At 45.5% G+C, this 16,489-nt stretch overlaps 1 protein-coding gene across 5 annotated transcripts in view; it reads left to right on the forward strand.

The window, feature by feature from the left end:
* The window catches only part of MYO18B (myosin XVIIIB), a 1,573,426-nt gene that overhangs the window by 984,421 nt on the left and 572,516 nt on the right, over nt 1-16,489 (forward strand). For all 5 annotated transcript variants that reach the window (XM_085634174.1, XM_085634172.1, XM_085634173.1 and 2 more), the window contains 2 exons: nt 3,872-4,026; nt 15,521-15,644. In XM_085634174.1, coding sequence (XP_085490300.1) covers nt 3,872-4,026; nt 15,521-15,644 — 279 coding nt within the window. The remainder of the gene's footprint in view (nt 1-3,871; nt 4,027-15,520; nt 15,645-16,489) is intronic.

The following is a 16,489-nucleotide window of genomic DNA, read 5'->3' on the forward strand; positions in this document are numbered from 1 at the left end:
AAGAAAAACAATGTTGCAAGGTGTAACAAAGCCAAATGATTCATTATTCCCATCCTAAGGTGATCACCGTTATCTGACCCCAGTTGTAAAGTAGTCGCACACATGATAGAGAATGTAGCGTGATCTCAGATGAAGTGTTCATGTTTGCATGTGCAGAGGCTACTCTGGACGGTCTGCCAGCAGCTGGTTCTCTGGGAGGCCAATGCTTTCGGTCCTCCTCAGTTTATTCATTTACATTTTTGTTTATTCAATTTTTTTCTCTCTAATGTGCTGCCCCACTTGACTTGCTGCTCTAGATGACTGCATAGTGTGCCCCTGAATTGGCTACACCGTATATGTGACTTATAGAGCGTAAACAAAAGCTCCTGAGCAAACAGGCTCTGTACACGATGAGGGCTTTACAGTGGTGTCAGCATCAACAAAACAGCTAGCATGTGGGGCGGTGAGGGAACGCCAGTATGGGTTAGGGTGTGCTCAACCATTTCTTTTCCTTCTGTTTTTTTAACTACGAATTTTAATCCAAGGCTCCGCCTCCAGCAGCCCTGTCTCAAGGTGCTCATTTAAAAAAAAATCATTTCCTAGGTTTTTTTCCCAGGTATTTTTCGTACAAATTAAATTGTACAACATCTGTGCCCTTTCATTATGTTAAAGGTATGATTTTTACTCTTTCAAGCGATGCAAGAAGAACAGTCTGATTGGAAAGTCAGGCACTGAAAGAATGACATGACTGGGCCACCTTTTCACAGGGAAATGAAGTGTGCTCAAAGCATATTCCGCTAATGATGTTCATGCTCGGAATCCATTATCCCTTCTGCCTGACCTTGCTTATTGATTGCTGCTGCGGAGGAGAGTGGGATCATTTGAGGGAGAAGAATACGGGCTATATGTGTATATCAATACTGGCGTGCTTTTTCGAAAAAGCAACTAATTTCTGCATTGTAGTCCTTGGCGTTATTGTTTCAGAAGTGACACATTACTGCTTCTGCAAACAACAATCACTCAAGGACAGGGAGAGAACAGCTTCCCAGCTTAAAGCCCGCCTCTCCAGGTGGCGATTGCCCAGCAGGTCACTTTCACAAAATGACTCACTTAGGGACGCGTGTTTCTTCTGCCCGATCATCGAGATGTGCTTGGTTTATCAAGTATGGCAGGGGTGGTTTTTTTGTTGTGAAAGAAAAAGCAAGGTTAAAAATTGGATAGCGTGTTTATACAGACAGACAGAGACACACACACTCCCTCTCTTTCTCTTCCTACACCCCCACGCCCCCATGGTAATATGGGTGGTATTTGTATACAATAGCACACACCTAGCTGAAAGGCTGCACGGAGTCAAAGGCCGAGATACAGTGAGTGAATATAAACGGTGTGATCCTGGGCTCTAAGGGGGTAGGGGAACTTATTAATGTGTTGCTATTTAGTGCTCTTTAAAGAGTTGTATCTTGCTAAATTGAACACTTATAGAGATGGTTCTGACATATATAGGGAGGGAATTCAGGAACTTGGGTGCATAAAAGAAGAAGGTCTGTTTTTTTCTCCAAGACGCTCTCCGGTACTTTGACAAGATTCCTAAAAAGCACTTTCTTCAATAGGTGTAATGCTGATTCTGTACAGTTAATGACAAACGATGCAACTTTCCTAAAGTTAAGAATTTCTGTAAAGAGTGTGATCAGCATGTGCAGCTGAGGTTTAGGCGTAATTTGGACAGCAGCAACACCCTGAAAATAGGGCAGTTCTTGTTTGCAGGAGAGAAAATACATGTATTTGTCGAGTTTTATTATGCCAGGATAGGCATACGTTTAATTGTACATTGAATCCACATGTATGTGAAGTAGATGTTGAGCTTACAACAAAATAGTTGTGCTGTTCCTCTGAAATGAGAGTCAGATATAGGGAATATACACCAACCTGAGCAGAGTAGTTCAAGGTTGGGAATCCAATTTATTGGATCATAATGCCCTCACACACCCTTTCGGGTGTCATGCTTCATCATCGGGCTGCTCCTCGTCGGGTCGGCGGTGCAATACCTGACGGGCTCCCTATAGTAGAGGCACTTTAACTGAGATTTTTTTCCAACAGCTGTTTGGTGAAGTGGGGGTGAGGGGCCTGGTGTGTGTAGATGAATGTGTATTTGAGTATTTGGAGTGAATGTAAAATAGGGTTGGGAGTACCTGCGACAACAACTTTAATCAAAGGGTCTCCTACCCTAAGTAAAAACAAAAGATATAAGGCGCTAGGCTGAGGTTATGCCTCAGGTTGTGGCGCTCTTATACGTTGTAGGTCAACATGTTTCTCGCCAAATGAATAGTCTGCAGGCGATTGGTCAGGACCAAACAAGAGGTTTACTATCTACACCTAAAACTAAAATGGTGTTGTGACTGCACAATCACATCAACCATACGACTAACTCGTCCAATACCTGGTAGTACTGGAGCTACCCAGAACTGTGGACTAACCAGGCATCACAGTACCCGGTAGGTAATTAACACGAGGGATTCCTCATGTATTTAGTGCTAGTAGTACATAGTCTGTAGACCTACCCACTCCTAACGAGAAACATGTTGACCTACCACGTATAAGAGCGTCACAACCTGAGACATAACCTCAGCCTTATATCTTTTGTTTTTGTTTTTGATATCAAATGTTATCACTTATAAGGTAACCCAATGTTATCCTATGAGAGAGATAGGCTTTGTAGTAGTGCAAAATGCATTTGTAAGTTTTTCACTATCAGGACATTGAAAACGTAAAAGTACATGTCCAGCTTTTTAAATGCATTGCACTATTCCCTTGGCTATTTAGTGCCTACCGTAGGGGTGGCTTATATATACTAAAAAGGAATATTTGGACCTGGCAAAAGGTTTATATTTGCATGTTGATATGACAGTGTAAAACTGCATACAGAGGCTGCAATAGCAGGCTTGAGACATGTTTAAATTAATTTACAGGCCCTGGGTATATGCAGTACCACTTTATTAGGGACTTACAAGTAAATTAAATGTTCCAGTTGGATGTTAGCAAATTTTACCATGTCTAAAGGATGAACACAAGCACTATAGCACTGGTTAGCATTGATAAAGTGTGCAGAGTCCTAATGCGAACATAAACAGGTTCAGGAAATCGGAAGGTTCAGACAAAAGGTTTTGAGAGGACCCTGAATAGAGGGCCAAGTCGAATAAACAGTAATAATCAAAAAGGAGATATTTATGACAACATATTTATTTGTTGAATGCTTTAGGTAATTATAGGAAAGATAGACTCTTCCTCCATGTTTCTATGCATTTTAAGTTACAATGATATTTTTTAAATCTGACTCTTACTAAACTGATTCTAATATCTTTCTGCAATACATTCTTTAACTTCTTTTTGGAGTTTAGTTTTGCAATAGGGGTTCTAATTTTATTCTTAATGTATAGAAATATCCTATGTTTTTCATTTGAAAGAGTGCAACACTCAGGATATAAAGGGTTTGTTGGAAGAGTTATAGTGTAAGCATGTATTATAAGGAATAAAGTATCCCCTGCTTTACATTATAAGAATATCACAAGTCACCTCAGAGTTCAATGACCTTATAAAGGAACTCAGCCTTTGGCCTCTTTTCTCCATACGGTCATGGAACTCTTCACTCACTTACAATATCCTTGTAATATATGGCAGGGGTTACTGTACCCCATAGATTATGAAATGTCCAATAAGAGAACATGTATATCCTCTTGATATAAACGTTTTTCACCTTTTAGTATAGAACAATAGTTTAATCAATCTCCTGGAGTACATCTGACTTAAGTGAGATTGCAAATTTAGTACCACTGAAACATAATATATGACAAAGTTACATTTAATTAATCTATGCTCACCTTTGTTTTTCTCACAGCTCAGCAAAGTACAGAGTGCCTACGAGGAAGCAAAAAGGACAGCTCAGCATTCAAAAAGAAAATGCAAACATTTGACCTCTGACCTGGAAGACACACGGGTGCTAATGGAGAGTCAACAAATCCGCAACCATGAACTGGAGAAAAAACAGCGAAAGTAAGACTAGCATGCCGACTTTTCCTAAAAATACGTTTTAATATTTCTGCTTGGTTGCATGGGATAAGGAGACAATGATAATGCCAACATTTATCATTCTTCTTGTTACAAAGTCTTTCTATAAAATGCATTTATATTTTACATCCTCTTTTATTTTCATATTATATTCCATCCACTACCTTTCTAAGATTTCCTTTGCACAGTCGTATACAAAGCTATGCATTAATGGAAACCAGCAAATGTTACCTGGTTTGTTTCTATTGAATACCATTATCTTTTGCAATACATTGTCTCATGGATTTTTCTAAGGTATCAAAGTGTGTAAGGAATGTTTTGAATACAGTATAATTCAAGGCTAACTTTAATCCAAAATCAAATAATTAATCTAACTATGACTGAACACTTAATTTTAGGTGTGGGAAATTGTGCTGTTGGTTGACTGGGGTGTGATCCCTTGTCAAACCTAAATTAACCTGTGCTCAACCATCTGGTAGCTTGGCATAGAGCAATCAGCCTTAATTTAGGGGCAATTTGTAAAGTATTTGGGCAACACTTAAAATAGTAATAGAGTGACAACACCACTCAAAAAGGATCCCACATCAAGATATTAACGTTCTTTAATAAATAAAACAAGACCAAAACCACAAATATCTAATCAGTAGACCCAGAGATCTGGGTCAAAATAGTGCCAAAAAGTACAACTCACCAGCTGTGGCTATCTAGATGCACTGGACTGGGATAAAGTCACGATTTCAGGCTGACTGTGATGGAGCGTGAGCCGGCTATAAGGACCCAGTTAGACCCGCAGAACTGGGTACCTTAAATACTGGTTTGCGGAGCATTACGGGGATCCGAGTCGAAGATGCGTCACCCAGCCGAAGCGAAGCTTTGGCCCCGAGACGCAGTGAGGCTCTCCTGTGAGAGCCTGCATCATCGTCGATGATCCCATTGATGGGGCCTGTGATGTGAAGTCTGGCATTGAGGATGCAGTGCGCAGTCAGGGTGATACATCGTTTCCAAACATCTGCATAGCTGTGATACGGAATCTGGTATCATCATCGAGACTACCGTTGACAAGAGATGCGAGGGCCTGCACTGAGGATGCATTGCACAGTGGCGGTTCTGATTGGGTTGCGGTTCTGATGCTGGTCCTTCGACGGGTCCAATATACGCAGCAGTGGAAATGTGTTGGTTCTGCTCAGGTTTGTGCCATGCAGCAGAGGAGATGCATTGGTTCCACTGGATCCACAAAGGTTGGCTTAGCACCTTAAGCCCACTTCCAACGTTCCAGAACTAAGGTGTCACCACTTGGTAGGTAGACTCAGAGATAACAGAGTCCAGGTGCAGATGCAAGGTTGTTGGAAACCTGTTATTTCCCTGGGACTTCAAATCATGAGGTCAGACAACTAGTACTTTGAGTCACTCTGGGTTCTGAGTTCAAGAGATGCAGGTCTAGTCCTTCTCACACAGGGTCCTTCCCACACAGGCAAGAGGGCAGCAGGGCAGCACAACAGAGCTGTAGTCCTTCAGAGCAGCAGTCTGGCAGAGTGGCAGTTCTTTCAGCAGCACAGCAGTCCTTCTTCCTTGCAGTGTATCTACAGGGCCAGAAGTGTTCTGAAGAGTTGTTATCCGAGGTCCAGTATGTATACTCAGTTGTGTCTTTGAAGTGGGGAGAAGCTTCTAGAGGCATACCTTTGAAGTGTACCGGTGTCCTGCCTTCCTCGTCCTGGCTCCAGACTAACTACAAGGGGTGTGCAGACCTTTGTGTGAAGACAGGGTACAGCCTATTAAAGCGTAAGTGGGGCTGGGTCCAGCTCCTCCATCCCATCCTGCCACTGATAGTCCATCCAGTCACACCTATGCTCCCCATTGGGTATGGCTGTCTAAGATGAATACTAAAAGCCCAGTTGTCCACTAAACCCAGTCATGTGACCCAGACACAGGCTGCAAGCACCAAACGGCTGAGGAAAGAAAATGCAAACTTTCTAAAAGTAGCATTTTCAAAACTGTAATAACAAATCTGTCTTCACCATAGGATTTTAACTTGTAATTCCAGAGACACCAAACATGATCTGGTTATCTCTTCCCATTTGGAAATTTCACTTATAAAATGTAATCAGGCAACTCTGATGTTATCCTATGGGAGAGATAGGCCTTGCAGTAGTGAAAAGCAATTTTGAGAGTGTTCCACTACCAGGACATGTAAAACTTAAAAGCTTATATCCTACTTTTTAAATGCATTCAACCCTGCCCTCTGGGGTGTCCAGGCCTACCCTAGGGGTGACATATGTATTAAAAACAAAAGATTTGGGTGTGGCAAGAGGTTTATTTTGCCAAGTCGAAATAGCGGTTTAAAACTGCACACACGGACTCTGTAATGGCAGGCCTGAGACAAGTGCTACATAAGTTGGTGCCATAATTAGTGGTTCAGGCTCCCTCATAGCATTACATTTATAGGCCCTGGGCACAAGTAGTGCCACTCTACCAGGGACTTAAAGTAAATTAAATATGCAAATTGTGTATGAGCCAGTCTAACTGGTTTTAAGGCCGGAGAAGAAGCACTTTAGCACTGGTTAGCAGTGGTAAAGTATGCAAAGTCATAAGGTCAGCAAAAACTAAGTCAGCAAAAACAGGAGGTTTGAAGTCAAAAAAATAATTGGAAAACCACGCCAATGATGCCAGGTGTAACAGTAGGTGACTCCAATTTAGTGCAATTGATGTCCCAAATACTTACAATGAAATTCTCCAAGTGTTGCGAAACTTAACAGCAGTCATTAATCACATTTATATTAATTATGTTGTTGATATTAAAATTTCACAGGCTCCTAATCAGTGCTCATTTGGTTAGCACATGCTGTAGAGTGACAATCTGACAATGACCTCCACAGTGATGCTATTTATTTTATTTAGTTATTGGTTAATTAGTAGTCAGAGCTAGCCTTTACCCATATTGCACCCCGGGCAAAACATAATTTGATGCCTCCCCACTTGTCATCTTTTATTTGTCAGTGTATTGAGAAAATGGAAGGGGTAGGAAGAAGATGGCGGGGGTGGGCAGGAGAAAGGGGGAAAACACACTTCAGAACATTGTTTACTACACTTTTCTTTAGAGCGAATTTGGAGCAAGATTATTGCAGGCTGCTCCTGCGCCCTGCTCCTGAAGGTTGGCTCGCAGGGTGTGGGCCCAACCTGCCCATGCTAATGGCCGTCCCTTTTTGTGGTATTTATATAGCGCAACCTAGCCACATTTGTAAGCGCAGTGCTTTACAAACACACAGAAAGCAGTGCTTAATTTGTGCCGGTGCTTTCCGGTGCTTAGCACCGGCATTTATTTCTCAGGGCGGGGTCTACACTCCAGTCAAGTCCACATGCAGTATAAGTAATAATTGGCTGCGCAATCTCAGAGTAGGTGCCACCGTTCCCGTCTCTCCCCATCCCCGTGAAGAGCTGATATCGCCCATGAATGCATGCATGCGTAAAATATTTCAAATTGAATGCAGAGGCTCTGCCGCCCCTCTAAATGTGAGCCACACATGTCAAATTACCTTCAGAAACTGAAACTGCCTGGGCTGGGTCCCTGCCTCAGCATAGGACCAACACCGTCACACCCCATGTTCATTTTGCAGTCATTCATTGGTAGCACGCTAGCGTAATGCAGTACCAATAAACGATTGCAAAATATATTATTATCCTGGCCCCATCCCTCCTTGGTGAATCATGAGGTTTGTGCCCGGAATCGGACCGATGACTAGTGTTTTCACCCGTGGCCCACCCAGCACACTGCGCAGCTGCAGCCTCAATCAGAATCCAACGACAGAAGCAATCAGCGTGTGGTGCAGCAGGCCTCCTCCCTCGCAGATTAATTAAAACTAAAAAGGCTATACCACAATGCCAGTAAGTAATGCCCGGATTACTTACCGGTAATCTTCATTACTCCGAGTCCTAGTCTTCCTCGCCACAGTATTCACCAATGAGCCTCCGGCTCCACACAGAACTCCAAGTAACTTAAAAGAGCAGCGCTCTAGTCTCCCCTCCCTCCTCCAACATGGCCCCCAGTGGCTTCAGCCAATCCCATAAAGGGATACAAACCAGCCAGCCCGATCTGATAATCAAAGCCGCAGACATGAAGCCACCACCAGGGCCGGGAGGGAGGGAAACTATACTGTGGCGAGGAAGACTAGGACTCGGAGTAATGAAGATTACCGGTAAGTAATCCGGGCATTACCTCCTCGTCCAGTCTTCCTCGCCACAGTATTCACCAATGAGCCGATACCAAAGCAATCAGCTTCATGTAAGGAAAAGACCACAGAAACGTGCAGTGAAACCAGATTTAATATACAGAGGTACAGCAATCAAATACAACCCCTCAAGGCATCCCCGCAGTCAACACAGAAGATGCAAATGAAACAGAACCCCCACCCCCAACCTGGAGGCGGTAATGGGACATGAATGTATGAGGTGAAGACCAAGTAGCAGCCCGGCAAACATCCTCCATGGACACCCCTTTGAAGGAGGCCCAAGACACAGCAACAGAGCGGGTGGAACGCCCCTGAACAGGAAGGGAGGGAACTTCAGCAACCGAAGCATACGCCAACAAAATGGCCTCCTTAATCCAGCGACTGATCGTCGAGAGGGAGGGTTTCAGACCCCGACGTGACAAACCATAATTGACAAACAAGTTGTCCACTGTGCAAAACGAAGACGTGCGCGACAAATATATCAATAAAGCACGCCGAACATCCAAGAGGTGCAACAGGGATTCCTCATCCGAGGAAGGATCAGGACAAAGACATGGAAGCACCACCTCAGAAGACCTATGAAAATAAGAACCCACTTTTGGAATGAACGTAGGATGAGGGCGCAACACCACCCTGTCCAGCAAAACCAACAAAAAGGGAGCAGAACGAAGGAATGCACCCAGCTCCCCCATACGTCTGGCAGAAGCAATCGCCACAAGAAACACCACCTTGAGTGTCAAAAACTTCAACTCCACCGACTCCAAAGGCTCGAACGGAGCCAATTGCAAGGAGCGCAAAACCAAAGGCAGGTCCCAAGGTGGAGGACACATAATAGGACGGGGGCGTTGGAAAGATAGAGACTTAAAAAGTCTAGCAACCAAAGGTGAAACAGAAATCAAAGGAAGGACATGGAACGCCTGAATCGCAGCCCACTGAGCCCGAAGAGTCGAAATGGCCAAGCCTAGCACAAACCCATCATTCAAAAAATCCAAAATGCGAGCCGGATCCAAAGAAGCCACCGACAGATCGCGACCCAGACACCAAGAAACAAAATTATCCCAGTGTTTAGCATAGGACTTAAGGGTGGAAGGTCTCCTGGATTGCTGAATGACCCCAGCTACAGCCAAGGAACAGCCAGTTCGCATCAACGAATCCCTCTCAAGAGCCAGGCCCGCAGACCCAAGGACCGGAACACAGGCAGAGGAAGAGGAGGGCCCAACAGAGGGTAAGGACTGAATGGCAAGGCCCACCCCGGAGACACAGCTAATTCCAACAACAGGGGATACCAAGGGCGACGCATCCAACCCGGAGCAATGAGAAGCACAAAGGATCCCTCCCTCTTGATCTTCTGCAAGACCGCCGGAATCAGGGGAACAGGAGGAAAGGCATACAAGAGACCCTTCGGCCAAGAGAACGACAGGGCATCCACCCTCCAAGCATCCCGGCAAGGCATAATTGTGCAATAGCAACGGATCTTGAAATTGTCCGGGGAAGCAAAGAGGTCGACAATCGGACAACCAAACATCCGCCGCAACCTCCTGAAAATCACAGGCGTCAGGGACAAAGAGCCCATGGAGGGAAACACCCTGCTCAGACAATCCGCCACAGTGTTCTCCGTGCCAGGAAGATAAACGGCAGACAGGGACTCCAGATTCAACTCCGCCCAACCACAAATCCGACGGCTGAGGCAACTGACGGATTGAACTCTGCACCCTCCCTGATGGTTTATATAGGACATCACAACCTGATTGTCCCTTCGAACCTGCACATGGTGACCCTGAACCAGACTCGAGAAATCCAACAAACCCAGAAGGACGGCTTTCAGCTCCTTGTAGTTGGAGGAACATGACAACACCGACTGAGGCCAAACCCCCTGAGTCGTTGAATCCCCCAGAGTAGCACCCCACCCCAGCAGGCTGGCATCTGTAGTGACCACGCGGGTGGGAACAATCAGAAATGGGCGGCCCCTGGACAGATGACCTTCGACCAACCACCAACCCAGGACCACCCGAACCTCTTCCGACATAGGAATCAAAATAGTCATATCTAGGGAACAGGGGTCCCAATGCGACAAAATGTGCGATACCACCGGGTACATGTGAAGGCGAGCCCACGGCACCGTCAACAACGACGCCGACATCAGACCCTGAACCCTCAGCCATAGGCTCACAGGATGAGACAGTCCCACCAACAGGGCACGAACAGCAGACATCAGGGCCAGAATCCTGGGAGGAGGAAGGAACACCATACCCAACTGAGTCCTGAACAGAGCCCCAATGAAAGTCAATTCCTGTGCAGGAACCAGGGAGGACTTCGGTACATTCACGAGGAACCCATGACGTTCCAGGACATGGCACACCCTCTTGACATGCAACTCCGCCTTGGGAAGAGAAGAAGCAGAAATTAAAATGTCGTCCAGATAAGGAAACACACTAATGCCCTCCCCATGCAAAAGGCCAATAAGAGGAGCCAGAACCTTAGTAAAGACCCTGGGAGCAGAGCAGAGTCCAAAAGGCAGTACCTGGAATTGGTAATGCTGACCCATCACGCAAAACCGGAGAAACTTCTGAGAATCCGGATGAACCGGGACATGGAGATAAGCATCCCTCAAGTCTATCGATGCAAGGAAGTCGCCCTGAGAAATCAGAGGAAGGATCAACGGAAGGGAAACCATCTTGAACTTTGTGTGAGGGATGTAAGTATTCACCCACTTCAGGTCCATCACAGGGCGAAGATCTCCAGTGCGCTTCGACACCAGGAACAGGATGGAATACACGCCCAACCCCAACTGATCGATGGGAACAGGAACCACCGCACCCTTTACCACCAGTGAGTCGACGCCGTCCAAAAGCGCCAATCTCCTTACAGGATCTCTGGGACAAGGAGTAGCCCTGAAACAGTCTGGGGGAGTCAGGATAAATCCAATCCGCAAACCCTCTGAAACCACCTGCAGCACCCATTTGTCCGAAACAGACCGTCTCCAAGACTCCAGGAAGCAACGGAGGCGACCCCCAACCGGACCCATACCAGGAGCGATCCAGTCACGACTTAGGTGCAGGAGTGGAGGAGGAAGAGGAACCGGAGAACCGGGTTTTTCCAAAGGAAGGAGCACCCCGGCCACGCCCCCTCCCACGAAAGGGCTGACCAGCACGACCCCTCCGAGAAGGGCCAAAAGCTCTCTGAGAACCAAATGAACGGAAGTGACCCGCTCGCTCAGGAGCCAGTAGCTTACGGTCCTCCGCCGTCTTCTTAACCATGTCATCCATCAGGGACCCAAAAAGTTTAACCCCAGAAAAAGGAATCTTCATCAGGAGATTTTTCTGCGCAGCATCAGCCTTCCACGAACGAAGCCACAACTGACGCCTCGCAGCCACCGAAGACCCAGCTGCGGAAGCCGCAGCCCCTAAAGAGTCAAAGGAGACATCCGAAAGCAACCGAACCTGTTGCTCCATCATCGCCAGGGTAGAAGAAACATCCACCCCCTGATCCATCAATTCAGACAGGGACTGAAAATCCTTCAGCAAGGATTGTATAGTGTAAGACGCATAGGCAGCCGCCCTGATAGAGAAATTAGCAGCCGCAAAAGTGCGTTTCACCGCACCATCCACTTTACGGTCAACCGGGTCAGCAGGAGAAGAATCCTCAGACACTACAGTTCCATGAGACACCATGCTGGCCAACAATGAATCAACCTTCACCGAAGAAGGGAATTTCACATCAAAGTCCTGCAGCGGGTACCGTGTACTCAAAAAGCGTGGAAAGGAGCCTCTGTCCACATCTTTCCATTCATTCTCCAGGACCTTCAAGACCGAAGAGTGTAAAGGCAAAGAATCAGGCGCAGGACGCTGGTATTGCGCAAAGAGATCGTCATCCAGAGGAACAACAGAAGTAGGAAACACCAAGTTCTCCCTAATGTGACCCAGCACCTCCTTCAGGTCGGCACCCTGCACTAAACGACCTCTGACATCAACATCCTCCTCTATGTCAGAATCAGCAGACTCAGCCACATCCACCTTAGCCCGCTTCGCAGGAGGAACAGGCGTCTGATTTAGCAGAGCAGCAGCCACAGCAGAATTGATCAGCTGCTGTAACACATCCATAGACGGGATCTGGATACCAGAACCAGAAGCCCCAGGAGCAGACTCAGGAACTGAACCACTCTCCATAACAGCAACACACCAGTGAACGCACGAAGACAACACAGGCAGAGGAGAAGACACACGCCAGGCTTAAAAGGCCCCGGGGTTGCTAGGTAACCAAACCAGCCAGAACCCGTAAGCAGACAAACCAACCATAAAGGGAGGAGAAACAGCCGCGCGCATGGTCACATACCCAGCAAGCGAGGACCGAGACAGAGGTGAACCACAAGGAACTCACCACGAAGAAGCCGTTAAAGAAATGCCCACGGGAGTCACCCGCCCCCACAGCACGCACACGCGCCATGAATAGCAGGTAATTAATGAGACCGGGAGCCTCGGGCCCCCAGATCAAAGGCATCCGGCCGCGCTACGTCCACTGAGCAGGACGCGCGGCCGGGAAACGAAGCAGACCACAAGGGATCGTCAGTGTCACCGAACGACACAGGCACAAAAACAAGACGAACGCCACTGAAAGTCCGCTAAAGCAGGACCAGCGGCATCAAAGGCAGTAGCAGGAGGTACAACACAACAATTTAAACACAACAATCGAGGAAAAACACACTACTACCCCCAAACTAAATACCCAAGGGCATAACGGGACCGCTGAAGCAGGAACCCAGCCCCACTCACCTGATGACACCACCGGTCAACACAGGCAACGCAGCACTCGGAGAAGTGCAGAAAAAAAGAACAGATCGGGCTGGCTGGTTTGTATCCCTTTATGGGATTGGCTGAAGCCACTGGGGGCCATGTTGGAGGAGGGAGGGGAGACTAGAGCGCTGCTCTTTTAAGTTACTTGGAGTTCTGTGTGGAGCCGGAGGCTCATTGGTGAATACTGTGGCGAGGAAGACTGGACGAGGAGGTAATGCCTTTTACCAGAGTTATATTTGTCCACAATTTTTACAGAAATGTATGATTATGCTAAATAACGTTTTATAGATTGGGGCCCATGGCAGCAGCTCTTCTTCCACTGCTGCTGGCTTGTAACTTTTGCAGCGAAATCTTTTTTTAAAGTTAAAAGCCAGCAGCAGTGGCGGAAGAGCTGAAGCCATGGCCCCCACACGATAAAACATTATTTAGCATAATAATCAATACGAATGCTTTGAAGACAAATTTAACACTGAACTCTAGTACACAGCTGATGGCAGAAAAACACGACTATGTGAACATGCCACTTGACGAAAAATTGCCTCGAATGGCTGATTATGCTAACTAACATTTTATCGTGTGTGGGGCAAATAAATCTTTTTTTTAAGTTTTAAAAAACAGTAGCAGTGGCGGAAGAACTGCAGCCATGAGCCCCACACACTATAAAACATTATTTAGTATAATCAGCCATTTGAATGCTTTATAGACAAATATAACACTGAACACTGGCACACAGCTGATGGCAGAAAAGCAAGATTACCTGAACGTGCCACTCGGGCAATTTTGCGTTCTACGTTAAGGTAGACTTGGTTCTACGTTAAGGTAGACTTGGTTTCTTGCTTTTCTGCTATCAGCTGTGTAGCACTGTTATATTTGTCTACAAAGCATTAAAATGGCTGATAATGTTAAATAACTTTTTATAGTGTGTGCCCACAGATGCAGTTCTTCCTCCACTGCAGCTGACTTTTAAGTGGAAAAAAAGACATATTTTGCCTTGAGTGGCACATTCAAGTATTCTTATTTTCTGCCATCAGCATACATTCTTGCAATGTTATAAAATTAAACTAGAAGTCCCACGATGCAATGTGCTATGCTAGTTCTTCAAAGCCTTCTACTGGCTAAAGGTGGCACACATTATGAGCAAAATATTAGTCAAACAATGATATTCTAAGATTTTCTTATTTTTCTTATTGATGTAAAGTGACTTTCCTCTTTTAATTGTTTTAAACTTCTATTTTAATATGTGTTTATATTGTTAAGGTTCTAATTGACCAAACAATAAAAATGTACTCCTCTTTTACTACTCGGGTCCAATTGGCCGCTATTCTGGACAGCTCACTAACCTAGCCGTACCATGCTGCTACATAGACTACACAGGCAGTCATCACTGGATTTTCACCTTCCAGCAGTGCAGGTTCCCATCCATCGGTGTGCTTAACTGAGTGTGGGGGAGTGGTTTGGAAGTGGTGAGCTGCCAACTGGTAGTGTCTTGTGCAACTGCCTCCTCTGCCAGTATTTAATTAATAGCCAAGAGACCATTTTGGATTAAGGGAAATAGGTGGGTGGAGCCAGTGGAGGAAGTGGGTAGGGATGTGGGTGTGACCTCCTACAAAAATTTGAGCACCTGGACATAGTATTTTACAAATTAAGCACTGACTGAAAGGAGTTGAAGTTAACAGTAAAAAGGAAAATTATACATTTGGGGAAAACAGCGAAAGAGAGGGTCGAGGAAGAGGGATAGAGTCAGATTATGATGTTGGTGTACAGGGTATGTAACCATTTGGGTAACACTATGTCTTCAAACACAGCATAAAGACTGCCTCCATGCACCCTATCAGAGATCCACACACTTCAGTCCAAGCACACCTGAGGAGTAGCATGCCACCCATCCTCAAATGCACGCTGGTGCCTTGTCAGCGGTATGAAGTGCCATATAATTGAAATGACACAATATAATGCACTCAAACAGGCGCCCAGTGACTAGCCTAACACCATTTGATCTGTTTGGACCAATTCCATCTGTAAACCGCATATTACAACAATCTATATTAAGTACTGTGCGGCCATTTCCCATTCACCGTGTGTCCCACATTGGAAGCTCTCGGCGGTGCTCCCTGTTTGTGGAAAGTTATTTTTGTTTAAAGAACTCAGCTAGCCAACATCCAACTGCTTTGCCTTAATATTTCTTGGATTTCATCACTTTCTATCCGGAGTCGTGCATGAAAAGCCAGTGGTACAATTATCTGAGCACTTAGTGGTTGAAAGATACTCTATCACTCAGTGGGGTGCGAGTCCTGAAGTGTCACCCCGGGCCGTGTTGGAGTAGCTTGCCAAGTGAAAGAAATTGTCATAACCTGTTATTTTTTCCTCTTCACATCTGGTCCTTGAATAACGCCTGTGTGGCGCACCTAAGCATCCTTTCGACAGTTCCCCGTGAAGAGTGGTAATTTTAAATGTTTCCTGTGACAGGTTCGACGTGCAGCTCGCGCAGGCCTTAGGTGAAGCCGCGTTCGAAAAGAGCCTTCGCGAGAAGGTGACGCAGGAAAACACAACCTGTCGATGGGAACTTGGAAAACTGCAGCACACACTGGAGGTAAGAGGCCAGTACGAGCTAAGATTTTTGGGTAATTTTCGTTCAAGTACATGTCACGCAGAGCCTTGCAAACTGAGGTATATTCTCTCTCAGAAAGAACATGGAATATTTTGAACTTTTGAAATGTTTTTTTTCTGTAAATAATTTTCAAACTAAAGTAAGCTCTTTATTTTTCCTACACACATACATACTTTCTTGAACTCATAAAATGGAGTTATGTTCCCTGACACCAGCTAGAGAATGAATTGCCAAGTTGGTGTTAAATGTCATTCATTGTTTATAAATACCATTAAAAGATGTACACATTCCCAGAAATAGCTAAGGCACAGATCTGACTGCAGGACCCACAATTAGCTCTGTGCGAATGAGAACAAACATAACAATTCCAAATGCACCTGCAGTTGTTTATCCAGAGTGTGGCTAGTCATACATGCACAAGAGCATCTTTGTCCTTGGGACTAAAATAAGTCAGAAAATGTGCAGAGCCCCAATCACAGACGGATGTGGTTTCGTTGTAGGCAATCTATGTAGGTTCACATCACCCAAGGGTTATTCTCGGCCACACCCTGAAGCTGCAGCCATGCTGGGGCTATTTTATAAATTGATTCAAACCTGTTCCACTCTGTAACTGCACACAAGCTCAACACATCCTATGCAAAAGGTTGTGAATCTGCATGATGTCATCAACTAGTAGTGGGGTTTATATGTGTCACCAGTACACTACATAGGCAGAGGTGAAATTGTATTACTCAAGTGATTCTCGTGCAGTTACCAAACATAGGCTTACATATGTGTTGTGTAATTTTGTTTGTCAATTTTTTGTGCAAGGTATGCTTTCGTAGTCA

Source organism: Triturus cristatus, chromosome 11 (genome assembly GCF_964204655.1).
Source record: "Triturus cristatus chromosome 11, aTriCri1.1, whole genome shotgun sequence".
Classification (NCBI taxonomy): Eukaryota; Metazoa; Chordata; class Amphibia; order Caudata; family Salamandridae; genus Triturus; species Triturus cristatus.